Source organism: Durio zibethinus, chromosome 26, assembly GCF_047325235.1.
Source record: "Durio zibethinus cultivar Kanyao isolate XHJ-2024 chromosome 26, ASM4732523v1, whole genome shotgun sequence".
In the NCBI taxonomy this organism is placed as follows: Eukaryota; Viridiplantae; Streptophyta; class Magnoliopsida; order Malvales; family Malvaceae; genus Durio; species Durio zibethinus.
Window position 1 is genome coordinate 13,065,653 of NC_143187.1, and position 26,211 is coordinate 13,091,863.

Below are 26,211 nucleotides of genomic sequence, written 5' to 3' on the forward strand. Positions count from 1 at the left end.
TCAAAAACACTATTATATTTTAACTTTGGTAATTAGAGATGGGCCAGGCCAGTCCATTGAGAACTGGATCCACATTCATATCAAGAATGATTGGCTGTTTTCTATGGGCTCCACTCTTTTTGAGGGAAAATGGCGCCCTAATTCAAACTGCAAATTAAGCTTTTGTTAAGGACAATAGAGGCAAACAATTTGCCTCGCTGGGTTCCTTTATAATCAATCAAATTTTGAAACGACAAAAGGTTCAAAATTTAAATGCAATGCAATTAAGGTTAAGAATCCCAAGATTAAGTCGATTAGAGAAATCAAAATTCAAAATAACAAAATTTAAAATGATTTAAATTCAAAAATCCTTAGTGGCCATTTAAACAAGAATTACTTGTGGTAAAAGCAATCAGGGCCAAAAGAATTACTAGAAGTTAGAAAAAAAAATACTGATAATAAAGCAATTGATATGTTAAAACAAAAAAAAAAAAAGTTCAAATTTGAAATGTATCAGAAATAATATCGTTATCAGTGGGTCCATTTTGAGAAATGAAATCGAATCCATAATAAAACCTATAATACTTCCATGATCATCTCATGGTTATAACCGTCTAATCGGTTCCATTAAAAGCGATATTGCCTCTACGATTGGGAAAGCCAAATATACCATTAAAAGTGGCGTCGTTTTATCTCTGAAAGGCTCCCTGCTCCGATGTCGTTTTTCTCCTTTTATGAATCAACGAGCGCCAAACTCGTTGCAAAAAAGGAAAACCAAAAATTATAAAACCCACTCACTCTCTTCGGTCTCTCATACTTTTTTCTCAATTTCAAAATTTGAAACCTCAACATTGCTATCAGCGTGAATATGGAGGCAAGTCCAATCACGATCGGATCATGTTCCAAAGAGCACCAAAAGATCTACAAAGATTGGTTCAATATCGCTGATTCAGGTTTCTTCCTTTCCTTTATTCTTTAATCACTTTCTTTCTTTCTTTCTTTCTTTTTTTTGATCTTTTTTGTTTGTTTTTACAACAAACGAAGTTCCATTTTGTTGATTTTGAACATAAAATTGCTTTGATTACAGATGGAGATGGACGTGTTACTGGAAATGATGCTACAAAGTTCTTCGCCATGGCTAAACTTTCTCGTCAAGAACTCAAGCAGGTACTAAAAAATTGTCAAGAAAAGATGTTATTCTTTACTAAAATCTATGCAAGTTCATTGTACGTGTGATTTTATTGTATTTCTGATATCTTGATTTTAGCGAGTTTCAATAATTTGTAAATTATAAGCTGAGACGGCGCTTGTTTATGGTTGGTTTTCTTTGAATATATAAATGATTTTTGAAATTATAAAGGACAGTTTATATATTTATAGATCTAATCTTCGTCCAGCCTACGAGTTGTATGCTATGAAAGTTTTTCATTTCATTAGAATTTTTTTTAGGATTAGTTTTGATTTTAATGTTTGATCAGATTATGATTGTTTTGAGTTCACATTGTTCACCGTTTGTTTTTTCTTTTTCTATTTTCAGATCTGGGCGATTGCAGATTCTAAACGACAAGGATTTCTAGGGTTGACAGAGTTCATTGTTGCTATGCAGGTTGCATAATGGAATGGAGTATTTATTTCTAAATAGAGATATTATGGTTTCCTAATTTGTTTGAATTTTTGTTGATATCCAGCTGGTTTCTTTGGCACAAGCAGGACATGAAATAGCCTCTGATGTTCTTAAAAATTCAGGCATGTTGCGAATAACCTATTCAGTTTTGCTATTTTCTAATGTTTTAATATCAGTGGAGGCATGACTCTCTAGTGGTCATATTCTTCTTGTTTAATCCACGTTGATGCTTCTTTTGTATATTCCAGTTTATGCGGAGAATATTAGTCTTCCTTTATTGGAAGGTTTGGATGCCTTAAAAGCTGTAAGGGGTTTTCTTTATTTTGCCTTCTTTATTTTGCCTTCTTAGTTTACTTGCTTGAGTTAATTTCTTAGTTTTGATAACTTTACTTGGTCTTTTTTCGCTGAAGAAAAAGGACTTGAAAACAAATGGTGAGCCTGAAATGAATGGTTAGATACTATCCTATCTTTAAGTGTTTTCCATTAGATTGTTCAATTGGGTTTTCATGGAACTGCTAATGTTGCAGGATCTAGTCAGCCCCAAGTTTCAACATCTGCTAAACGGTTTACTTCAAAATCTGCAAGAAAGGTAATTTCTCAGTTTCTTTTTGTCCTTATGGGAATTTGTTTTGCCTCCATATTGACTTTGCTTTTGCTTCATCTTATCTATTTGATATTGCTGGCTAACCTTCTGTTACTAGTGGACCTTTTATTAGCTTTCTATTTTGCATTTCTGTACACTCTTCCTTGAATTTCTATTATGACCTGTTAAGTTCAGTTACTCAGCTAATATATAACATGTCTCAGTTCAATTAATCTATAAACCAGAATGTGTTGTGATGTATATTTTCAACAATGTTCAAGTGTCATACAAATCCTTAAGCTGCATCTGTTTGTAAGATGTCTGCATTTCTATTTGTTGTTAGACAAGTTTGATTTCTCTGTTTATTGCTCAGACACCTCCAAGTGCAGTTACCTCAATTGTTGATGGCTTGAAGAGATTGTACATTGAAAAGCTAAAGCCATTGGAAGTTGCCTATCGATTTAATGATTTTGTGTCTCCTTTATTGGTAAGCGAACTGTGCTTTGATTTATCAGTGAGTTATGAAACCTGAATTGAAGGTTCCATGTCTGTAGTGTTTGAAGTCTATCGGAACTAAGAGATGCATGTCACTCCTTGTGGCATGTCCTAAACTCTTTCGCACAAAGGCTTTAATTAATGCAGTGAATTGACCCTGCAATTTTCTGCATGCAGACAAACAGTGACTTTGATGCTAAACCTATTGTTATGCTTTTGGGTCAATATTCGACTGGGAAAACTACATTTATAAAGCATTTGTTACAATGTGATTACCCAGGTAAGCTAAAGGCTTTTATTCCCTTTTTCTTTCCTGTAAACATGCTATTATGGTAAGTTGGTTATGATGTGTGCTGAGCTTTCCATCATCATTCTACTTGCAGGGGCTCACATAGGGCCAGAGCCTACAACTGATCGATTTGTGGTTGTAATGGTATGTAAAACCATGTCCAAGCTTTCTGATTTTGAAAGTGATTATCTGGATTAATGAATTCTAGAACTTGTCATTTGATTGCAGTACTTGCTTTATTTATGACATCATTCTATGTATAACCTTTTTGAGTGACCACCACTATTTTTGGGTCAATTTCTTACAACAAATGAGTAACACTTGGAAGGAAATAATTTATGATAAACAGATGACAATATGCAGTTTGGTTTCATGTTTTCTTAACCTCAGTCTGGACCTGATGAAAGGAGCATACCAGGGAACACTATTGCTGTTCAAGCAGATCTTCCATTTGGTGGCTTGACAACTTTTGGAGGATCCTTTTTATCAAAATTTGAGTGTTCTCAAATGCCACATCCAGTAAGAATTATTGAATTTTTCTTTTTCCTTTTTTAATATTCATTAATATGTCAGTTTATTTTTCTGATATTATTGTCTTGGTTGCAGTTGTTAGATCAAATAACATTTGTGGACACTCCTGGAGTTCTATCTGGAGAAAAACAGAGAACACAACGAAGTTATGATTTCACTGGTGTTATATCTTGGTTTGCAGCTAAATGTGATCTCATCCTTCTTCTATTTGACCCTCACAAGTTAGACATAAGTGATGAATTTAAACGAGTAATTTCATCTTTACGTGGTAATGATGACAAGATACGTGTTGTCCTAAATAAAGCACACCAAGTTGATACCCAACAAGTACAATATTCTCCTCTATTATTTTATTTGCAGACTCTTGCTACTATTAGAATTTGATGCATTCATTACAACTTATCAATGTCATATTGACAGCTAATGAGAGTATATGGGGCTTTGATGTGGTCACTTGGAAAAGTTTTGAATACTCCAGAGGTTGTGCGTGTTTACATTGGGTAAGTTTTTTTCCGTAAAACAAGTTATTTCATTGGACAATTTTGGATGGTCAATAGTTTTATTTCTGCAAAACGAGTTATTTCACTGGTGTTCCTTATCTACCTCAGTCTATCATTGCAATTTCTTCACCATTTAGCTCTGGCGTTTATTCAATATTCTTGAAATTAAGATTTAGGGTTATATATTATTGTAGCAATTCTAATCTATCCTCTCTTGTCAGCTCTTTCAATGATAAGATCATTAATGAAGCTGATATTGATCAACTGGGGCAAGATCTTTTTGAGAAAGAACAAGATGATCTTCTTAAGGACTTGATAGACATTCCAAGAAAGGCTTGTGATCGTCGGGTGTGTTTCTCCTCTTCATATCTAAATTTCCCATCCATTGTTTGTGTGTATTGTGCGTTTCTATATACATGCTTTTATCATTGTATGTTTACTTAATCTGTATGTGCATGATGATAAATGCATACTGCAGATCAATGAATTTGTGAAGCGTGCTAGAGCTGCAAAAATTCATGCTTATATAATTAGCCATCTCAAGAAAGAGATGCCTAGTATGATGGGCAAAGCTAAAGCTCAACAACGGCTTATTGATAATCTTGAAGATGAATTTGGAAAGGTGTCTCCTCATTTTATCTTTGCCGTTGGTTATCTCCTTTTTTTTTTTCCACTCTGTTTATTTGTTCTTATAATTTCATATGAAACAGGTCCAACGAGAATTCCATCTACCGGCAGGTGATTTCCCAAGTGTTGAGCACTATAGGGAGGTGTTGAATAATTACAGTATTGATAAATTTGAAAAATTGAAACCTAAGATGATACAAGCTGTAGACGATATGTTAGGATATGAAATTCCAGAGCTCTTGAAGAATTTTAGGAATCCTTATGAATGAAGTCTACTAATAGTGCGATTTTCGTTACTTACGTGAACTAAGTGTTTTCTTTTTTCATCTATGCTTTAAGAGGCTTTTTTAAAGCTTGTTTGTTCATGAGATGGCGTGTCCTATTTGTGCAGTTTACTATAAATCATTTGCAATTTTGATGCACAAAAACCTATAGAGATGTACTTAGAGAAAAAGACCCGTTTTTTATGGTAGATTGGAGTTAGATCAAGCGACGTTATCTTGGTTTTCTTTATCCATCTTTTTCTCATGAATTTGTGTATATCATTTTTGTTATTTTTTCAAATTAGAAGGGAAGTGGTCTTCAAAAAATTAATTGATTTTAGTTATAGATTACGTCTTTTGGAAATAGTCAAATAGAGATGATAAAAGAGTAATTCAAAATTTACGACTATTATTATTATTATTATTATCTTTTGTACAATCAATTATATAAGGTCCATTATGGCGACTATTTAAATTTAGATGTATGCGACTATTAAATATATATATATATATATATATATAAATGTAGAGTAGACTTCTACAGCTATCACCAATTCTGCTATGGTCAATATCTTACAGGCTTTTGCAACAAGAAAAGCCACGCCAAAGTGATTTCTTGAATATTTGATGGATTATGCATTAATTAATAGTTCATCAAGCAAAAAGATAATAAGTACTAATATTGACATTAATATAATTATATCTTCTAATTGAAAACTATGATAATTTGATCAAATTCACTATTAAAATTAACCCAAAAGAAAAATCAACATCTGCAGTGAAATACTTATAGTGTAAGCATGTGAGAATACATACAGAGAAGATATAATCTACTCCACTAAGTTACTCAAAGGATGCAAGAGCAGCCTGCAAAGTGTTCCCAACTCAGGAATTCAGATACAACTGCAAGCTCTTTTTTTTTTTTTTTTTTAATGTTTTCATTGTCTCTTTCTATAAAAATATAGTAAAAATTTTAAAACCTGGATCGGTCTTGAGGGATAACGTGTCTACATGAAAAATTGGAGATGCATGTACCCATTTTTTGACGGAAAATATTAAATGTATATATTTATTCAACGGTCATGGTTTTTTAAAGACGGCAAAAATCTTCTGGTCAATAGTTGAAAACGTAAATTCTTAAAAACAAAACAACATTTTTTTTGGGATAATTTTACAGGCTTGACTGCAGCGTTTCAATGAAATTCAATATATTATTATATAGTACATATATTTGAATGCATGCACCTAAACAATAATAATAAAAAGGAATATGCAAACTTATAATTGCTTTCTTAGGACTTGGGAGGTATATGCTTTTATTTCTTGAACTATATACGTATGTGAGGAAAATGATTAGGAATCCTTATTTTGGGGGTAAAGTTTGAGAAAGTATTTTACAGTTAAACAGTAGGTTGACAATTTAAAAATAAAAAATAAAACAATTGTTTGTGAATCTTAAGTAAGGACTATTGTTATAGTTTCTACTTACTATATTATAGGATCATGTGAAAAATATTTAAATTTATGGAATTATTTTCTTAAAATTGCCGTTTTCTTAACAAACATTGGATCCCTTTTGACCAATATTTTCCTGATTTGTATAAAAAATATAATGAATATATTTTTAAATAATGGCGGGCTAGTTAGTTATTATGTGAGCTTAATTATATAATAGAAGATTGGAGAAAACTCTGACTTGCCATTATTTTGCTTTGAATTATAGGAAATGGAGAAGAAGATAGCAGCAAGAAGATTTGAAGGGAAAGTTGCAATTGTGACTGCTTCCACTCAAGGAATCGGTTTTGGCATCGCAGAGCGCCTTGCTTTGGAAGGTGCCTCTGTTGTCATCTCTTCTCGTAAGCAGGTCTATTATAATTTTGCTTTTCTATATACCTTTGATCATCTCTTTTCCATTCAAAGGTTAATGCTATAGATTTTGCCGATGTGATTAAACGACGTAAAAAAATTTCATCTGTGGCACCAGAAGTCATAAGGAGTTTTATATGAATTATATAATAAATTATTGTTATGTGATCTATAATTAACAAGATTTGCATTCTCTTTGTTTTATTGATTGATTGTTTCTTCTTTAACCGCTGTTTTTCCTGCAAAATAGTAACAAAAAAATTCGCTATAGTGAATTTTTGCTTTTATTTAGAATGATGGAACTTAATTACAAATTATAGTTTTTTTTTTTCAAATTGGTTGTTTTTTTCATTTGATTTGAATTTGATGATGGATGTTTATGTTTTGAGCTATATATACTTGTAGAAAAACGTGGATGAGGCAGTTGAAAAGCTTAAAGCTAAAGGAATACAAGTTTTGGGAGTGGTTTGTCATGTATCCGATGCGCAGCAAAGGAAGAATCTAATAAACAAGACCATTGAGGTTAGTAAGCGAAAATCTCGAATTCTAATTCCAATGGCTGGAAAATAAGCTAAACTTGAGAATTTGAACTTTTCCTTTTGATATGATATCTTCTTCAAAATAGTATTAACTTTGACCCTGTAATGCCTGAGATTGAGGTCCATGGTTTTGCGAAGCAGTCAACTATTGTAGATCTCCGTAAATGAAAGTATAACTACTTGATATTTAATTTTTATTTTAGTTCAACATCTGGTTCGTATGCTTGGTACTGGGAAAAATAGTTAAGCACGAACAAGCTTTTGAGTGAAAATGTCTAATCTGATATATCCGGCCTAGATAAGACGATGTCTTCTCCGTTGAATCTGATATACTTGGGGGCTTTTTCTCCTATTTATTGCTCATAAGAGAATAGGCCTTTCTCTTGACAACAAATGATTATTCCTTTGGGTAATTGGTATAAATATATATACTATTCTGTTTTGCCGTTTTAAGAGTTTGTGGTTTTGGTTTCAGAAATATGGAAAAATAGATGTGATTGTATCAAATGCTGCCGTAAATCCAGTTAATAAACCCATGTTGCAAACCGAAGAATCTATTCTCGACAAGATATGGGAAACAAACGTCAAAGCCTCCATACTTCTTCTACAGGTAACTCCTCTCAATCAAGATTAAAGTTAACAGTTAGCCTCAGATTCTTCTTGTGGGATGCTCTGCGCACTTTTTTTTTTTTTTTGACACATTTGTTATCAGTAGTGTTCATCCAATAGTGGCCTAAATATGCTTAATTACCATATCTAATTACCCTCATGGCTCATAGTAGTTTGCAGCAGATCACCAATTTCCTGAATCCGTGTTTATTTGTTTGACTTGATAAGTATATATGAAAGGTTCATGTGTAACCTATTTCCTTGATGTAATGCAGGATGCATCTCCTCATTTACAAAAAGGTTCATCGGTTATTTTTATTTCATCACTAGGAGCTTATCTACCGCAGCCTAATATGGCTATGTATGGGGTTACTAAGACAGCCCTTCTTGGCCTGACCAAGGTTGGTGTTTGAGTTATGTTCCATATTCAAGAACTCTCAAACTTTTGCATGTTCTACTATTCTTAGTCTCCTTTGATTCCCTTTTTAGGCTCTGGCAGCTGAAATGGCACCTCATATTCGTGTCAATTGTGTTGCTCCTGGTTTTGTACCAACCCGCTTTGCAGCATACATCACAGCAAATGAGGCCACAGTAAGTGTGTGTGTGTATATATATATATATATATATAAATGTGTCCCCAAGCCTTTAGCCTAATGGTTAAAGATGCATGAAAAAACATCAAAAGTCTGGTTTCGACCTCTCCATCCCCTTTACTTGTACTGGGGCTTTGCCCTCCTAATGTAACAAAAAAAAGTATATATATATATATATATAGATGATATCTGGGATTTTGTTCTGGCTCTATCCTCCTAAATTTTAGTCTATTATCGGAATCTGAATTGGAATTTGTTGCAGAGGAAGTTCTTTGAGAAGATGACCTTACTAAACAGGCTTGGCACAGCGGAAGAAATTGCTGCTGCAACCGCTTTCTTGGCTTCGGATGACGCTTCTTATATTACAGGAGAAACCATAATTGTCGCAGGAGGAAACCCCTCTAGACTGTAATTTCTTTTATGTTACTTGCAGAAATCTTCCTTTGTCCCTTCAATCTCTGCATTCAGTTTCAAATTTCAATGTGCTGTTTCCTATTGCAACATTTTATTACTTACCGTGTCTGAAGTGGAACAACTTCAGAGGAAGATAAAATAAATGTTGGATTTTTTATTTTTCCTTTATTTCTTTTCATTATTCGATCAATTAACCCTTGCTTATTTTGCTACCTTTTGCAAATGAAAAAGGTTCTAAATATTATAACAAATTGCATAGTATTTTTCACTACATACACTAATTTTCATACTCCAGACAATCCTTTGGCTTTTAAACATTTACAAATTATTTTTATAATATTGCTCAAAATATATATAGGATAAAATTTTCAGTTTCTAAAATCGGCTTGTCCTAAGAAAAACAAAAATATTGTATTGGAGCATTCTTCCTATAATTTTTCACTTATAATTCGGTAATTATATAATTACAAGATATTGTTATGCAATGATTTGTTATTTATAAGTGTGAATTTTATTTAACATTTTGATGAATTTTATGTAATTTAAAATTGTGATCAATTATAATTAATTATACTATAAAATTTTATTTTACCAAAAGTATCACTCTTCCATATTACTATTTTTTGGAAGTTATATTTTTTTCAAGTTAAATTTATAATCAAGTATTATTTTTATATAATGGATTGAATAATTAAATATTATATTACTAAACTAGCTTTTTAACCTATGCAATGCACAAGTTTTTTATTATATTTTTTATAATTTTAATTTTTTTAAATTTATTTTAATTTTTATATTATCTTAATAAAAGAATATATATTCTAATTTTTTATTTGCAAAAAAATTTTTATCGTATCTTGATCCTAAAGTTTTTATTTTAAAAATATATACATGTATAATCTATTTAATTCATGATACAAAATAAATAAATAAATAAATTTAAAAGTGTTTGATTCATGAATTATGAATTATCTAAAGTAATTAAGTAAATATGTAAAGTATAAAAATATTTTTCCATGATAAAAATGAAAAGAAAATTTCTAAAGTGGTAAACAAAACCATTTGATTTATGAATTATCTTTTAATATTCTTTAAAATATTAAAAGTATATAACTCTAAATCTAAACCAATGGTGATAATATATAATACAATCAAGTTGCATATCTCTTGAGTGATTTATCTTAAAATAAAAGTAAAAAATATAATATTTCTATCATTGGTATTTCATCAATTGACTCAAAACAATTATTCACACATCAAAACAAGTAATGAAATGAGCATTTTTTCTTTAGAATTGATAGTACTTATTTTATCATAACCAAATTATATAATCTCAAGAACCAATTCATAATCAAGCAAATTATTTTTGAAATATATGAAAAATGTGAAATGCAAAAATATAATATTTCTTGATAATAGGTTAAAAATCAGAAAAAAAAAATCATCAAGGATAAAAAATTACAATTTAAAAAAAAAAGATATTCTAATAAGTTATATTTTAATATAAACTTTTTAAAAAAAATAAAATAATTTTAATAAACATATATGAACATACTATCACCCTATGATAATTGAATAAAATTTATGAGCAAAATATGGAAGAAAAAGTTAGTAAAGGAGTGTTAAAAGAAAAATGAAATGAAATAAATATTAGTTTTTTATAAAAATAAAATTATAAGAATAATAGTCTACATTTAAAAGAAAATTTGTAAATTTAAAAAATAATAATGGGTAGCACATAATTTATAAGTTTATTACATGACAATTAAAGTGTCTAGATAATTTTCAAATTGACAAATATATTTTGAATTTAGAAAATATAATAAGTGATATTTATATTTTAAAATTTTAAAATTTTTTAAAAAATAAATGAATATAAAAATTTATGAAATTAAAAATATCAAATTTTAAGATTTTAAAATTTAAAAAATAGATATATCTACACAATTAATGAAATTTGAATTAAATAAAATTAACTTTTAAAATTTTAAATTTATATTATAATTTACTTTTTATTTTAAATAAATAATTTTATCTATTTAATTATTTTAAATTTAAATTGATGAAATAAATATTAATAATATGACACCAACACTTAAAAATTTTAAATAATAAAAAGATATAGCTAAAATTAGAAAAACATTTGCAATAAAAAATAATATAAAGTTAATTATAAATAATATGATAAACTTTTATTTTATATATATGAATAGGTTTTTTATTTAAATTTTAAAAATTTTAAAAAATTAAATAATTTTTTAAATTTTAAAAATTTTAAAAAATTAAATAATTTTTTAAATTTATATTTTTTATAAATAATCTAAAATTATTCTTACATGTTAAAAAATTATCCATATAAATATTTATATCAATAAATTTTATCTAATAATCATATATTTTATAATATAATGTTATAAATAATATAATAAATAATTAATAAATTATAATTTAATTAAATAATCAAATCACACAAAATTAAACTTAAACCTAAAATCTTAAAATTTTGAGGTGGCTCTCTCATGACGAAGTGAACACGTCGTTGTCTCTATCTTTCCAATGTAATGGATTCTAAGCGTAGGTCTTTTCAGAGGATCTTTTAAGTTCACGTCAAATTCTAAGATTAACTGTAAGGATATTTTTAAAAACAAAACCTATTTAAACTCTTAGGTGATGGATATGCGTAAAGGAAAAGAACAACTCTTCTAGGAAATGGCAAAGATGGTGGCGAAATTTGGGAGGAGATTTGAAGGAAAAGTCGCAATTGCAACGGCTTCCACTAAAGGCATCAGCTTTGCCACCGCCGAGCGTCTCGGCTTGGAAGGCGCCTCCGTCGTCATCTCTTCTCGCAAAAAGGTTTTCTTTTTTTTCTTTTTCTCCCAACCCAACCATTTTTAATCTTTTACTTTTTTTTTCTCCTAAGAATATGAGGTTTCGATTTCATTTTCCTTTGAATAAGTAAATCTTTCATGAATGTTTCAGTTTTATTGTTTCATGATCTGTTGCATTTCCAAAAAAACAAAAAACATAAGTTCAGTTTAATCTATCCAGGGAATTTTATTTTTGTTTCAATTTTAACAATTGCAGTTGGATGTTGAACCAAGTTTTTCCACTTAGATATTGAACATAATTTTTTTCCAGAACTAGTTAATTTTTTAAAAATTAATTCTTTTTTTTTTCGTTCGGAATATAAGGATGGATATTTGTGGTTTTGGTATGCTTGCAGGAAAATGTGGATGAAGCAGTTGAAAAGCTTGAGAATAAAGGAATTGAAGTGTTGGGAGTGGTTTGTCATGTCCAAAATGCACAACAAAGGAAAGATCTAGTTCAAAAGACTGTTGAGGTTAGTATTTTTATCGAATATTGAAAATTTCCGCTTCTTATAACAAAGTTGTCATTTCCTTCCATATAATTATCTTCTGAAATTGTAAATCCTGAATTGCAATCCAGTAGTCATGTTCAACATTGTTTCTGTTTATCTAGTAGTGAGAACATCTTTATAACTGTCTATAATCTTAATTGTTTAATGTTGCTCTGTAAATGTGATTTAAGAGTTGCTGCTTTTGTTTCAGAAATATGGAAAAATAGATGTGGTTGTATCAAATGCTGCTGTAAATCCATCCGTAGAGCCATTGTTGAAAACCCCAGAATCTATCCTTGACAAAATATGGGAAATAAACGTCAAAGCAACTGTACTTCTTCTACAGGTAAATATTTTGGGTGATGACTAATGTTCAGAATTAAAAGAACATATATTGTTAGGATTAGATTGTTGGTGCGGTATCTTCTGTTTATTTTTCCGGTCTTACATTAGGCTGTGGCCTATGGCATAGTTTACCACAGCAGTTTACTTGTTCACTTTTCCTGAATCTGTATTTCGTTAAACTTTGACCAACAATATGAGAAAGGGCCTTGACTTCTTCACCTATTGCAGGAGGCAGCTCCTTACTTGCAGAAAGGTTCATCAGTTCTTCTTATTTCCTCAGTTGTTGCCTTTCAACCGTGGGGTGCTATGGCTATGTACGGGGTAACTAAGACAGCCCTTCTTGGATTGACCAAGGTTGGTGTTCAAGTCTTATTCCATTAGATGAGATCAATTCTTTTTTCAAGAATTCTACAAACGATGAGTTTTTTTAATCTTCTAAGCATTACCTGAACATATAGGCCCTTGCAGCCGAGATGGCTATAGATACTCGTGTAAATTGTGTTGCTCCTGGTCTTGTTCCAACCCACTTTGCAGCATACATCACAAAAGATGAAGCTGTAGTAAGTGAATATGTACTTTTAGTTCTGGTTACTCTTTGCTGAATTGCTGTCCTTTGTCATTTAAAGGACTGAATTTGAATTGGAATGTTGCAGAGGAAGACTGCCGAGGAAAAGACCTTACTTAAAAGGCTTGGTACCCCAGAAGAGATGGCTGCAGCAACTGCTTTCTTGGCTTCTGATGATGCTTGTTACATTACAGGAGAAAATCTTTTGGTGACGGGGAATCCCCTCTAGACTTTAGTATACCTTTCCAATTTTTTTTGGGAAAAATAAATAATGTTTATAGAGATCTCATGTCCACTTGATACTTGCAGTTGGTTTCCTATTTCTATAGCAAGAACTGATTGTTTCTGCCTTTAATGGAAAAAAACTTGAGGCAGATTAATAAATTCAGGAGCGCTTCTCTTTTAATTTACCAGATTTGACCTTGAGATATAAAATTTGCAATGAAAAGTTCTCTGTAAAGAAATAAAATGAAGAAACAATAAAGTCAAATGTAACTTGCATAGCATTCTCTTCCTTTTTCTTACGCAGTTGGGTGCCTGCCCCCTTCGGAAGCCGGAAACTAGAACCTTGGAATTCAATGGCAGCTCCGCAGAGTCTAAGTGTTCCCCTCGAAGAGGATAAGTGAGTGCTAACCGGAAACCAAGGCCCGCAGTCCATTGGCATCCCCCTAAATCATTTACAATCGCTTACCTCGTTCCGAAAAATAAAACTTAAATGGGGAAAAAGCAAGAGAGAAGGAAGTACTTTATACAAAATATTTAATCAGCAGATGGAACAGCATCTAAAACATTGCACGTGATAAGCTAGAAAACATGTAAACTCGGGAAAAAAAAAATACTTTATACATGGCTAAGTTTTACCATGTCTAAAGAAACCAACCATTTTTCAACCCCTTAGGGCTCCCCTGAATCTTATATACGTTAACTCAAACTCATGGATCTTCAGAATACAACATGTTCTAGCTTCATTCGAAAGATAGTCCTTCCCTCATAGAACTCAGAATGCTGAGGCAAGCTGATTTAGGAGTAGATTGTCCTTTATTATTATGTAATTTCAGTCTTCCTTTAAGTGCTATGTGTCTTCTACCCCATTTGTATGCACTTGATTAGCAGGAAAGGAAAACCGATATATGGCACTCATATTTTGACCTTTTTCCATCGTTAACATTATTTACTTGTGACACCCAGCTGCAAACAGAGACTAATACGGAATGCAGCGTATCTACACAGGGACAACATCAGCATTCTGATTATCATCACATGTCAAAATAAGACCTTCAACATATGTTGGGAGGAGGCACTGGCTCCATTGACAGCCTGTCGAGATAGGTTCTGATGGTGGAACAATCATGAGTACATTATCATGGCGTCGGACAACCCCCATCACACTTACAGTGTTCCCTTCTTTTATGCAACTGTGTCACAACAAATGGCCTCTTAATTTCCAGGAAACAAAATCATACATGTCCTAAAGGGTTTCAAGAAATGAAATCATTAATTTCCAAATTATTTAAAGCTTAGGTCTATAAATCCCATAAAGATACAACTGAGATGCACACCAAATCAAAATGAGAATAGATGCAGAACAATAAATGGCATACCCCTCCTTTAGGCGCATTATACGGTCATCACTAGAGAGATTGCGCTCTGCTAGCCAGCGTAAAAAGCTTGGAGATAAGTCTCTGTTTTCCTTTGTTATATCAACTACAGCAGCTGGTTTGACAAATGGAGCAACCTTAGCTCCATAGCCTGCTTTGACTAATGCTCTCAATCCGGATTGGAAGTCTGATATATAGAAATCGGCAACATATTTCTGTTCAGAATAGAAAAGGTGGTTTAAGAGAAAATTTACTTAGACGCAAAATTTCTGAGTTACGCAGATTCTTTAGATTTTTCTAAACCAAAACAATACCTCAGAATGTCTACATCCCCAGGAAAAGCAACGATGTTTAGGGTTTGCAGATTTTCCACCCCATCCTTTATACTCGTATAATTCTGTGGAAACATATACACATCTGGGCATTCTCTGGTAAGATGACTCTAAAGGAATGCTGCCACAGGTGACAACCTACAATAAGAGTTGTAGTTTTATTAATTCTATAGCATAATCAATATATAAGAATTTAAAACTTAAGAGTCCATTAGGAAACTTAATACACCATCAAATAAAAAGAACAGTCCGATTTGAAGAAGACAAAGTCCATAAGAACAAACCAATGACAGATCTTAATGGTAGCCATAGGCTTCAAATGCCAATACATGCCATAGGCTGTACCGTACCAGTGCATTTGGTACGGGAAGCATGCCTTCCCATGAGCCTATGATCATGTTCACAAAATGGAACTCTTAATTAATGATCAAGATTGTTAGAAACCCAGAACCATAACTATCCTATCTTCAGCTGACTGGACCAAGCATAACTTCTATGTTACAAATAATAAATATACCTAGAGATAAGAATTACCAATACAACATCAACTAGCTATACTGGGTTCAGGATTAACTCTATTTAAAACGGAGCAGTAAGCTTATACATGGTCCAAAATAAAGATCATATGAGATCTCCAAAATCAGGAAACTCCCATCTGGTTCACAATCACAGGTAGAATTAAACAACTAATAAAACAACCATTTAACCCATAAAGATTCAAACTGTTTCCAGCAAAGCACATCTAATCAACGCCATCTAGAGATTTCTTTTCAGCAATAGGAACAAGACTAGATGAGCCTTTTTTTTGCAGAACAAGATAGCTAGTTAGACACCCACATTTAGTATTCTGACATAAAGTCCCATCATTATTAAAATATCCCTCAAAAGCAATCTATAATTACCGATTATAAACAAAAATAACTCAAAACAAATAACCAACTGAATCCAGACATCAAACCGTTAACTCATCTAACAAAAGAAAAACCAAAACCTCCAAGATAATAATTACAAATATGAATTACCATATTAGACATTTAATGAAAATTAAAACAACAAATCAACAAAAATAAATTCATGTCGAATATTTCTAGAGCAGCCTTCAGTTTCCACAAATAGACATATAAAAGTAACTAAAACATAATGTACTAGTAAACTAAAATTTACCCCTGTAACTTTCACATATTGGCCATCAACGGCACCTCTAAGCTCAGCATCTGGGTACCTCCCCACAAACCCCAACAAGCCTTTCCTTCCCCAAATGCAATTCCAAGCTAATCCCAAACCCATGGGCACCGCCACCGCACCCACCGCCCCAAGAACCACCACCTTCTTCACGGCCACCATCAGAAACGCCCCCACCAACAACCCCATCGCTACCACGACCATCACCACCCAAACGACTGCCTTGGACACCCTAAATCCAAACCTCACCCGTTCCCCGAGACTCGTCACCGCCGGCCCGTACCCCGCTTTCCCCGGAACAGAACTCGCTTGCTCGGCCTGGCCGAGCTGCCCCGACCTCCTGGGACCGGAGCTAAGGGGACTTGAAGTGATGAGCCCAGTGGGTTGAAGCGGCATGGGCCCGGAGGATTTCCTGATCGGACCTGAGTTAGACCCAGATCGCATGGATCCACTGTTGGGCTGAGAAGAAGAGGAAGCACGTGAAGGTTGCGGAAGTTGTGACTGCTGCTTGGAGTTGGGGTTTGAGTTGGAATTTGAAGGAGGACCACTGGATGAGGAATTATCAAGCACTGGGATGTCGAACATTTTCCCCAGCTCTCCTGATTTTTTAACATCACCGCCTGTGTACGGTACTGCCCTTGACGACATTGTCGGTTGCCTTTCTTTTAGCTGCTCCGGCCTTCCCGACACGAACAACCCATTGCTTAGTTGATGAGACTGAACCCGAGAACCCATTTTTCTCGTCCTTTGGTTTTGATCAATTTTATTAATTAAAAATTGTTTTTGCTATGAAGAAAAGGACAAAACAAGAGTGGAGTTTTAGGAGAAGAAGTAGCAGAGAGAGTGAGGAATGGGAGTGTAGAGAAGAATGGTGGAGTTAGAGTGTGGGGGGGGCGGGGTTGTGGGGGTCTGATTGCGTGAAATGACGCAAATGTGTTTGAGGAAATTATATAATGACATGCATGTCCTTTTCTCTTCAAAATGGCGGTGCCCGTTCGTTGTTTAAGGTTTGCGATGTGAGGATTGCTGTGGCCCGGCCCACCGGTCACCACGCTTTCTTTTCTTTCCGAATTTACTTTTCAATCCTTATCTCATCGAAAAAGTTCGATGGCTACTCTCCTATCACGTTTCTCCACGCTTCCATCGTCGTACACCTGCACCGTAAATTGCAAAACCCTCACTATCCTCTTTCTTAGGAGTATCCTAATTAAATTAGTAAGAGTATAAGAAGGGTTATTTGAATAAAATTGTTTTTTATTAAGAAATATAGTTGTCCTGAAAATATTTTTAAGAGAAGTTAAAATAATGTGGCAAATTTAATTCGCAAGTATCGTAGAATATTGAAAATTATTTAAGTATTTTTATATATTTTTAATAAATAAAAAATAAATTAATCAATTTTATTAAATTAAATCACAAAATTTTATATGAAAATAAATAAATAAATAAATAAAATAGTATGTAAAATCAATTGAAAATTGGATAAAATAAAAAAATTTAATATGAAATAATATAATCTTCTTTATAATTTTGTAAATTATGTAAGAGTAAAAAGAAAATACAAAAAATTTTCATTAAATACTTGATTTTATTATCAGCATTTATTGAAAGAAGCTTTGATTTATAATTCCATTTAAAAGCTCAAATGCGTCTATTTTATAAGCTAAAAATTTTTAAAAATTAAGTACCAAACACATGGATCTTACTTTTATAATAAATAAACTCTTCTATAAACTATATTAAACACTCACTATGTATAAAATATTATTATAATAATCCAATTTAATCTTAAATTATGTCTTTTTTAAAATATTAATCTACTTTTAATAATCCTTAATATGTATCTACTTAATTTATTTAAAAATAATAATAAATACTTTGATTTTCAATCCAACAATCTCCAAAAGTCACTCAAACATTAATTCCATCAAAACTAATGCTAATTGGCTAAATTTATGCGTATTAAACTTGTATATCAGAGATGAACTTTATTATTACTAAAAAGAGAAAGATATGAAATTCCGTACTAACGGAAAAATATATAAAGACAGTTGTGAATTGCAATGGCCAAGGCCAAACGGGGATCGGGAAATGAGGATGGGAATGCACGGAAATGCAGAGGGCGGGAGGTCAGAGTAATGGCGGTTATGATGTGTCACAGTCTGATTGTTAAGAAACGGTCCCTCCCTCGAGGCCTGAACAAAACGTTGGCGTTGAGGGAACTGTGATGTGGGGTTAATTGGGGTCCTACATTGTAGATCCTCTCTTTGCCAGAATATCTTCAGTACTGTGTGTCATTTCGTTCTGCACAATCATTGAACGGTTAGGATAATCCAATCACAATTAGGGCCCAGTGTTTTAAATTTGGCAAGCTTAAGTTGGTCCCTTTGTTATTGCCACCGCCCACTTGCAACTCTACTATTAGTAGAGTAGATCTACCATCCACTCACTCATCCATCAAATACTTTATTATTTCCAGCCAGCACTATAGGTACCAATAAGGTACTATTTAGCTCCGAAGTATCTAGTTTGCTTGATAGGTGATTGTGTAAATACCCAATTATTTACTATCTTATCTAGAAATGGAACTTAACAAGAATTAAACCTGTTGACAATGAGAAAATCTTCTTCTTTTTTTTGTCAATTAAAAAAATTTTAAAATTTTTTTAATGTATTATTTTAATAAAAAATCTGTTTTAGAAACGTCTAAAATAATTAGAGAGAGAATTAAATTTAGAGAAAACTTGAAGATAAATAATTATCATCTACTGATGGTAGTGAATCAGTGAAGTGGTGATTATTGTCCCAAATTAGTTGGTTGATAAAGAGTTTTGTTACGGATAGATTTGCCCGTAAATGGAATGGGCCACTTCAATGTTAAGCTACTACACTCTACAAGGATTCACTCTTTCGTTTCTGGCTGGCCACCGGTAACCCCTGTGCTGAGGGCCAAATCATGGGTACTGGCGCAAACGGCACGGGCATCCAAGGTCTATGAGAAAATTGTTGCTTAAAGACAAAAATAACCTTCTAGCTGACTTCATAAATGTTAATACCTAAAACATTAATTCTGTTACTATATTTTCTTGAGAGGATAAAATGCAAAATGAAAATGTAAATGAAGTTTCCTTACCTGTGGATTTATTTTAATTTTAGTAATGTTTAATATTTTCAATTATATGATGATTAATTGCTGTTTTTCTCGACTATAGCTTGTTTGATTTAGCACATGTGTACCATAAATCATTCCATTGAAGAAATTAAATCACATTTTTGGCATAAATAAACAAAAATGGTTTCCAGAGAAGAAAAAAAAAAGCTGTGTCCTAAAAAGGGCGAGAGGAATATAGTATTTTTAGGCCAAAAGTGCCCTCTAGATATGATAAAAAGATTTCAAAAATCTTATGGACTTTGGAGGGTTTTGTCGTCCTTTTCTTCTTGTGGGGTAGACCCAAAGTCACTCACTTCTCTAATTCTGCTCTGCGCCTACAGCATCCGCTTTTATAACTACGGACAAGTTCATCTTTGCAATTTACTCTTAATTAGTATAATTTTTCTTCTCTAAATTAGTAATAAGTTAAAATCTAATGAATCAATCTAGTCCAACCATGAACCATCCAATTGTATTAATAATTTAAAAGGGAGATTAATCAGCAAGAATGGACCACAAAGTTAGGGCAGGGGATTGCAATTATGGGCCACAAAAGGGCAAAATGTTTTTATATTTGAGTGCATACAAAAAGGGGCAATTTGTCATGGATTGATTAGTGAACAACAATTAAACAATTTGTGTATAGAGGTTGATCATCAAGTTCCTATCAAGGAAACACGTCTCACTTACCTACTAATTACTTCGTATTAGTCAATCAGATCTGAGTGTTGGAGACCCCATTTTCAACTTTACACAAAAGCAGGTCAGGTCGGTGACTTTTTGTTTTCTTAGGTTTAATCACAAACCAAATCATCAATGTTTTGAATGTTATAATTTTAGACAATTAAAAAAGAACAAGAATCAATTTGTCATATATGTTTGTGAGCCCAAAGTCCAAAAACCAAAGCCTTTTCCCTAGAGTACTTGATCCTATTGATCCAAGAAAATGACTTCAAAAATGGATCGTGTATTCCAAAATGCAATGCCAATTTGTGGCACTCGCACTAGAAGAATTGAAAATTTCAGATGAGATGAACCAAACTTCAAAGGAATCTAAAAGGGGAAGCTTCGTTGTATTTCTATTGCTTTATTATATGATGTCTGCCTTTAATCCCGATTCCTTGCTTTTGAAAGATTGTTTGTCATTTTGCTCACAGGAAAAAAAAAAAAAAAAAACATTCTACTTAGCTTGTAAGGCATACAAGAAAAGTTCATAGTTGACTCCTTAAAGCAATGAATGGAACATATTAAAGAACATTTTTCTCTGCACTTGCCAGCACAAACAATTCCCTAATCATTAAACAATACATCCCATGTTTCTTTAGTTTTGGAATAAATTGACGATCGGGTGCTTCAACTTGAGCACATTCCAAGGTATATGCACCCGTCTTGATTATTTACTTTTCTTTGGGTTTTCAGTATTGAGCCATCATAAAAAGCTGCATGCATGAACTGTGTTTTTTGGGTTCGAAAGAAAGCAAATTATCTCTTGCCAATCTTTAAGATACCTTTCGTAAGTCACTTGAATTTAGAAACCAACTATTCCAACTTGTATCAAGTCTACGAAATATCTCGTCGAAGAAAATGTAAAATATCAAACCTAATAATCATTGATTAATATCACGCTTTATCGAAATGGCAAGGTGTCCTCATTCCCCTAAATCCCTTGGATAAAAAAAAATGGCAAGGATTAAGTACATAAAAGGCAATCATTGATTAAATCATCGGCAAGGGTTCGTAAGTCTTTGTTTATGGTAATGACTCTTTTTGAAAGGGATTAAAACCCGTATTTCAAACAACAAAATTTAATTTTAGAGGGAAAAGGGGATGGAACTTGTTGAAAGAGGTAATTTCCCATGATGCAAATTGCAACCATCGATAACTTAAACCAATTTGCAGCTGAAGTCTATAACAGTCATTTTAGAATCAGATCGCGAAAGGATGTGCTACGTGGACACTCAGTGGTTAAACACATGTAGGAGCCACTTGTATGACTTTTGAGTGGTGAATACTGAAAAATATTGGGAGGTACCATTATCTTTTATTTAAAAGTTTAAAGCATGGCAATGGCATATATCCCGCACGAAGTTGACATGCAATTGTGAAAGCCTTAAAGCATGATCAAAATGAAACCTTTGCCATTTAGCATTAATGATGCCAAAGGAACAGAACCAGAAACGAAAGAGAGGGAGTTGGATTCGGCTCGAGGAAAAAGCTTCTCTCTATCTATCTCTTTCTCTTTCCTCTATTTCTCAAAAGTCTTGCTTTCGACCCTAGCAATCACGAGATACCCTTGAAATCTCTGCTTTGAATTCATCTTTCTGCTGCCAAACCACCTAATCTCCTCATCCTGTTACAAAGAAGCCGTGAAAATTTGCACTCTCTTTTCTCTGCAATATCTGCATTTCCATGAATCTGCTCGTCATTGCAACCCTTTTTCCATGAAACCATGAAATCCCACAATCGCTTTCTCTACTTGTTATTCGTCTATATGCATCTCATAGCGCTTCCATGAAATTCTCTTTGCTACCGTCTCTGTTCTCAACCACAAAATCTGTGAAATGGAAACCTGTAGTTTGGTTCCTTGTCTCTCTTATCTGTTTCAAAGACTTGGAGGATTCTCTTTGATCTTATCAATTCTCTCTTTTTCATTCTTCTACCAAACCCATGTTTTTGAATCAGTTCATGCAGTTCCTAAAATCAATTCACACATTCAGAAGGAAAATACCTTTTGATTGTTTGTCTTGGCAGGATAAAGTTTCCTACACGGTTCCTTAAACAAAATATCACATAAAGGGCTAAACAAGCCTGACCAGAGCTTCAATGGGAACCTCATGTTTCCATGCATTTCGCCTTCGAAAATCGAAGAGCAAACATTTGGAACTACCTTCCTCGTCAAAGACGCAGCTGAATTCTGTTATGGAGAACATGGAAAAGAAGAGATTTGATAGCTTGGATACATGGTCAATGATTTTGGACTCCGAGAATGTGGAGACTTGGGAAGTTTCAACGGAGGATCAAGAGGAGTGGACTGCTGATCTTTCTCAATTGTTTATAGGTAATAAATTTGCCTCTGGAGCTCACAGTAGGATTTATCGTGGAATTTACAAGCAGAGAGCTGTTGCTGTGAAAATGGTGAGGATTCCAAACCAAAAGGAAGAGACTAGATCCAACCTTGAGCAGCAGTTTAAGTCTGAAGTAGCTTTGCTCTCACGTCTCTTTCACCCCAATATTGTTCAGGTAAGACTTGAAATAGAAATATGTATGGTTTAATAGTAATACACACGTGGTATTGGCAAGGATGTTTTTCTATCTGAGTATTTTGAAGATAATGGATTACATTCTTTGATTCTTTAGATTTTGTTATATTCATTTCATTAACTAGAACATGTCTAGTTGTTTAATGAATGCCAATTTGCATCATAAGAGACTTTGTCACCAACTTCTCAAGACACTTTATCATGTAAGACATGGTCTGAGTCGTTATCTATGACGGTATTACCAATTGTTATACTCAGCTTGACGCATGGGAGCATGTAATCTAAAGATAACTCTGTTCTGCACCATACTTTTGTGACATTTTTTTCTTACCCTTCATTGCCTTTGGGGATTGTAGTGGTAGTTTACAATTAGAAGCTTTGCTGGATATAAATTATTGTTAATCATTTTTATCGTACTTCATTATGTTTTCAATTCTGGAAAAAACTTTCAATCGTAGCACAATACTCTGAAGCTGATTAATATCACAGTGGTTTTACTTAAGTTGGAAAAGCAATCTGAGTCCTTAATGCCAGATCACTTAACAAGTCCTTTTAGTACTTCTGCTCTCATACTTTAGAGCCTTTCTTCGTGAATTTCAGGAGTTTCTCTATTCGTTTAATTTTGTTGTTAATATCATAGCGAGCAGTCTAATTTTATACTTGTTTACAAGAATATTTGGACAAGGTGGATCAACCCTTTCGTCTTATCTCCGGTAAATGGATCAAAGTAGAAGCTTTTTTTGCTAAAGTTTGTCCCTTTTACAGTTTATTGCTGCTTGTAAGAAGCCACCTGTCTACTGTATCATCACAGAATATATGTCACAAGGGACTCTGAGGATGTACCTGAACAAGAAAGAGCCATACTCACTTTCAACAGAAACGATACTGAGATTAGCTCTTGACATATCCCGAGGAATGGAGTATCTTCATTCTCAAGGTGTGATCCACAGAGACCTCAAATCCAATAATCTGCTTCTAAATGATGAAATGCGGGTTAAGGTTGCAGATTTTGGTACATCATGTCTAGAAACACAGTGCAGAGAAACTAAAGGAAACATGGGAACTTACCGCTGGATGGCACCAGAAATGATTAAAGACAAACCGTATACTAGGAAAGTTGATGTGTACAGCTTTGGGATTGTATTATGGGAGCTTACAACAGCTTTGCTTCCCTTTCAAGGAATGACCCCGGTGCAGGCTGCGTTTGCTGTGGCTGAAAAGGTTAGATATCTATAGCAAGATCAAATTTTCTTTATGCTTTGGATGGCTTTCTCTGGCTTTACTGCATCTGCTTCTGTTCTTTTCCAAACCACGATCTTTTATCAGCATAAGATTAAGAAGCCAAGTTGAGGAACTATGATCCTTCCAGTTGAAGCAACTAGTTCCATGGACTCAGTTGAGATGATTTATTAAATGCTTCAATAGGTTTTTAAGTTAGAATCATCTTTAAGCATTTTCCTTTTCTTCCCTCCCTTAGTGAATCAGTGAGATGCTATAATTAGAATTCAAAAAAGCTGCATTAGACCCTTTTTCAGGCCATTAAGGACATTTTCACTAATTAATCATTGATGATCACACTTTCGATGGTAGGTTCTTCTGGTATTGTAGATTTCACATGCAGAATCATTCTTGTTTCTTAAGGCAAGGATCTGTTTCTGCTTGGACTGCCTCTGTAGGCACTATGGAAAATGTAAATAACAGCAGGCTGAGATAAACTCTTAAGATCAACCGTCGAGTAGCTGACTGCTTTCAGAATCTTAGGGCTTTCACTGAGAACCTTGTGGGGATAGAACATCTTCCGCTTGGAACTTAACATGCAAGATGGAACTTACTAGTTCCTTTGTTACTCCAATTGTTTACTTTAACCTTTCCCTCGTTATTGAACTCTTCAATGAACATATGCATGTGGTGTGTCTGTGTACTTATGCCCATTACAAAATGCACCTATGTCTGATACTGGGTATGCACCAAACTGCACTGCCTTCATCCAAGCAACAGAATTTAAAACTCTCAAATTTTAATTAAAGCTACTATATAAGTGCTTCCAATAAAAGAAATCTGAACACTTCTCTTGGCATGCTTTTTTTGAGGTGCACTGCTCCTAATCTATGCCTGATGAAACCTCTGGCCACTTAGCAGTTGGAAGGCTACTCTGTCTTCAGATTATATAGGGGAGAGGGGTTGAAGGGGAGATGTAAGGAATAAATTGTATCATATGAAATAGAATTTGAAAGGTATATGCTACATAATAGCAGATGTAAGGGACAAATGGTAACGTATGAAACAAAATTTGAACTGTATATGCTACACAAACTCATACATTCTCGGTTACACAAAGACATGAGGCAGGTTCATACGGTTGACAGTTCTGTTATGATGTGTTTGTAAAAACCTATCCCTCTTGTTCTAACCTTATGATACATCAAATCAGATTCTAATTCCAGTAATGCTGGGACTTGATGCAGTTCCTCTAATGCTGATACTTTTTTTGGCAGAATGAACGGCCTCCACTGCCAGATAGTTGTCAGCCGGCACTTGCACACCTCATAAAGCGCTGCTGGGCAGCAAACCCTGCGAAGCGGCCAGATTTCTGTGACATTGTTTCTGCCCTGGAAAAGTATGATGAATGTGTTAAGGAGGGCCTTCCATTAACTTCCCACTCAGGACTGGTCAGCCGAAATGTCATTCTTGAACGGTTAAAGGGATGTGTATCTATGAGCTCATCTGTACCTGTACATGCCTGACTCTACTAGAAGGTATTGCTATTCCTCTTCCCTCTTTAAGATCAAGATTACTTTATAATAATTTGTACATATTTCATGCTCTTTTAATTATCCAAAGCTAGAGGGTGCTGGTGGCTTATTAAAGTAAGTTCCATAGATTGATTTAGGATTTGTACCCACTATTCTTATGTTCCCTATTTGATTAGTCAGTTTTCACTATGAAATTACTCTACAGTGGAAAAGCAATATGAAAAGAACTGCCACAACGATAATGTAAGTTTGATATTGTCTTTGATCATATAAGTAGGAGATATCGAATGGTGGGTCGAACTCGGGGTGCTATGCCAAGACCATCACTGTATCAACAAGGGTGGAACCTCGGATTCCTTAGTATAAATGATATTATTGTTTACTATGTTGTACTGATCGAAGAATTATTCTTTTTTCTTTTATTTTAAGAAAACCCCCGTTTAATTTTTGCGTTGTGGTTTCTAAAATGTTGTTACTCAAAGAAAAAAAATGAACGTAATTGAAATAAGAATGCTTAGATAAATATATGATAAGATTAGAAGAGATTAAAAAAATAAAAATAATTTAAATTAAAAAAAAAATGAAATTTGAGATGATTTGAACATATAAAACATAAGTTTATCTATACATTAGTTAAAAGAAATGAGTTTTACATTTTGAAACGATCAAAGCTTCTAAAAGTAAATTATGAAAAAAGTGAATATAAATAATAAAAAATAATATAAAGAAGTTAAGAAAGTATGTGAAAAAATTAT

General features: G+C 33.3%; 4 protein-coding genes and 1 pseudogene across 8 annotated transcripts; 4 read left to right on the forward strand and 1 right to left on the reverse strand.

Annotated features, from left to right (window-relative positions):
- The first annotated feature begins 759 nt into the window (after nucleotides 1–759).
- LOC111274043 (EH domain-containing protein 2-like) lies at nucleotides 760–5,212 on the forward strand. 2 transcript variants are annotated; one of them, XM_022858696.2, is made up of 16 exons: nucleotides 760–932; nucleotides 1,067–1,146; nucleotides 1,517–1,585; nucleotides 1,668–1,725; nucleotides 1,852–1,907; nucleotides 2,014–2,053; nucleotides 2,131–2,192; nucleotides 2,560–2,673; nucleotides 2,859–2,961; nucleotides 3,065–3,114; nucleotides 3,361–3,489; nucleotides 3,577–3,828; nucleotides 3,922–4,001; nucleotides 4,223–4,349; nucleotides 4,480–4,623; nucleotides 4,712–5,212. In XM_022858696.2, exons 1-16 carry the CDS (start codon nucleotides 848–850, stop codon nucleotides 4,895–4,897), a joined length of 1,635 nt encoding a protein of 544 aa, XP_022714431.2. In that variant the 5' UTR covers nucleotides 760–847; the 3' UTR covers nucleotides 4,898–5,212. The 2 variants fall into 2 exon arrangements, with proteins under 2 accessions (XP_022714431.2, XP_022714432.2); XM_022858697.2 differs by having other exon boundaries at nucleotides 2,020–2,053; nucleotides 4,712–5,037.
- Nucleotides 5,213–6,535: 1,323 nt separating this feature from the next.
- On the forward strand, nucleotides 6,536–9,080 carry LOC111274045 (tropinone reductase-like 3). The gene is made up of 6 exons (XM_022858698.2): nucleotides 6,536–6,755; nucleotides 7,163–7,279; nucleotides 7,772–7,906; nucleotides 8,181–8,306; nucleotides 8,395–8,496; nucleotides 8,761–9,080. The coding sequence occupies exons 1-6, from the start codon at nucleotides 6,618–6,620 to the stop codon at nucleotides 8,908–8,910; spliced, it is 768 nt and encodes a 255-aa protein (XP_022714433.1). The 5' UTR covers nucleotides 6,536–6,617; the 3' UTR covers nucleotides 8,911–9,080.
- Nucleotides 9,081–11,502: 2,422 nt separating this feature from the next.
- Nucleotides 11,503–13,564, forward strand: LOC111274046 (tropinone reductase-like 3; annotated as a pseudogene). The gene is made up of 6 exons (XR_016334201.1): nucleotides 11,503–11,765; nucleotides 12,136–12,252; nucleotides 12,482–12,616; nucleotides 12,844–12,969; nucleotides 13,074–13,175; nucleotides 13,269–13,564. The product of XR_016334201.1 is annotated as a tropinone reductase-like 3 (transcript).
- A 345-nt stretch (nucleotides 13,565–13,909) lies between these two features.
- On the reverse strand, nucleotides 13,910–17,149 carry LOC111274047 (protein SHOU4-like). 2 transcript variants are annotated; one of them, XM_022858700.2, is made up of 4 exons: nucleotides 16,275–17,149; nucleotides 15,093–15,248; nucleotides 14,782–14,993; nucleotides 13,910–14,595 (listed from the first exon to the last, which is right to left on the reverse strand). In XM_022858700.2, the coding sequence occupies exons 1-4, from the start codon at nucleotides 17,025–17,027 to the stop codon at nucleotides 14,403–14,405; spliced, it is 1,314 nt and encodes a 437-aa protein (XP_022714435.1). In that variant the 5' UTR covers nucleotides 17,028–17,149; the 3' UTR covers nucleotides 13,910–14,402. The 2 variants fall into 2 exon arrangements, with proteins under 2 accessions (XP_022714435.1, XP_089611668.1); XM_089755542.1 differs by having other exon boundaries at nucleotides 14,474–14,648.
- Nucleotides 17,150–21,523: 4,374 nt separating this feature from the next.
- On the forward strand, nucleotides 21,524–25,909 carry LOC111274048 (serine/threonine/tyrosine-protein kinase HT1-like). Of its 2 annotated transcripts, XM_089755785.1 has the most exons (4): nucleotides 21,561–22,683; nucleotides 23,469–23,924; nucleotides 25,199–25,459; nucleotides 25,734–25,909. In XM_089755785.1, exons 1-3 carry the CDS (start codon nucleotides 22,267–22,269, stop codon nucleotides 25,445–25,447), a joined length of 1,122 nt encoding a protein of 373 aa, XP_089611911.1. In that variant the 5' UTR covers nucleotides 21,561–22,266; the 3' UTR covers nucleotides 25,448–25,459; nucleotides 25,734–25,909. The 2 variants fall into 2 exon arrangements, with proteins under 2 accessions (XP_022714437.1, XP_089611911.1); XM_022858702.2 differs by having other exon boundaries at nucleotides 21,524–22,683; nucleotides 25,199–25,909.
- Nucleotides 25,910–26,211: the final 302 nt, after the last annotated feature.

Coding starts and splice junctions, on each gene's coding strand:
- LOC111274043 (XM_022858696.2), top strand. CDS start 848: ATGGAGGCAAGTCCAATCACGATCGGATCATGTTCCAAAGAGCACCAA. Junction 3,490..3,576: donor GTTCTCAAATGCCACATCCA/GTAAGAATTATT, acceptor TCTTGGTTGCAG/TTGTTAGATCAAATAACATT. Junction 3,829..3,921: donor ACCAAGTTGATACCCAACAA/GTACAATATTCT, acceptor TCATATTGACAG/CTAATGAGAGTATATGGGGC.
- LOC111274048 (XM_022858702.2), top strand. CDS start 22,267: ATGGGAACCTCATGTTTCCATGCATTTCGCCTTCGAAAATCGAAGAGC. Junction 22,684..23,468: donor TTCACCCCAATATTGTTCAG/GTAAGACTTGAA, acceptor TCCCTTTTACAG/TTTATTGCTGCTTGTAAGAA. Junction 23,925..25,198: donor CGTTTGCTGTGGCTGAAAAG/GTTAGATATCTA, acceptor TTTTTTTGGCAG/AATGAACGGCCTCCACTGCC.
- LOC111274047 (XM_022858700.2), bottom strand. CDS start 17,027: ATGGGTTCTCGGGTTCAGTCTCATCAACTAAGCAATGGGTTGTTCGTG. Junction 14,994..15,092: donor GGGGATGTAGACATTCTGAG/GTATTGTTTTGG, acceptor TATTCTGAACAG/AAATATGTTGCCGATTTCTA. Junction 14,596..14,781: donor ATAATGCGCCTAAAGGAGGG/GTATGCCATTTA, acceptor GTTGTGACACAG/TTGCATAAAAGAAGGGAACA.
- LOC111274045 (XM_022858698.2), top strand. CDS start 6,618: ATGGAGAAGAAGATAGCAGCAAGAAGATTTGAAGGGAAAGTTGCAATT. Junction 8,307..8,394: donor CCCTTCTTGGCCTGACCAAG/GTTGGTGTTTGA, acceptor TTCCCTTTTTAG/GCTCTGGCAGCTGAAATGGC. Junction 8,497..8,760: donor TCACAGCAAATGAGGCCACA/GTAAGTGTGTGT, acceptor AATTTGTTGCAG/AGGAAGTTCTTTGAGAAGAT.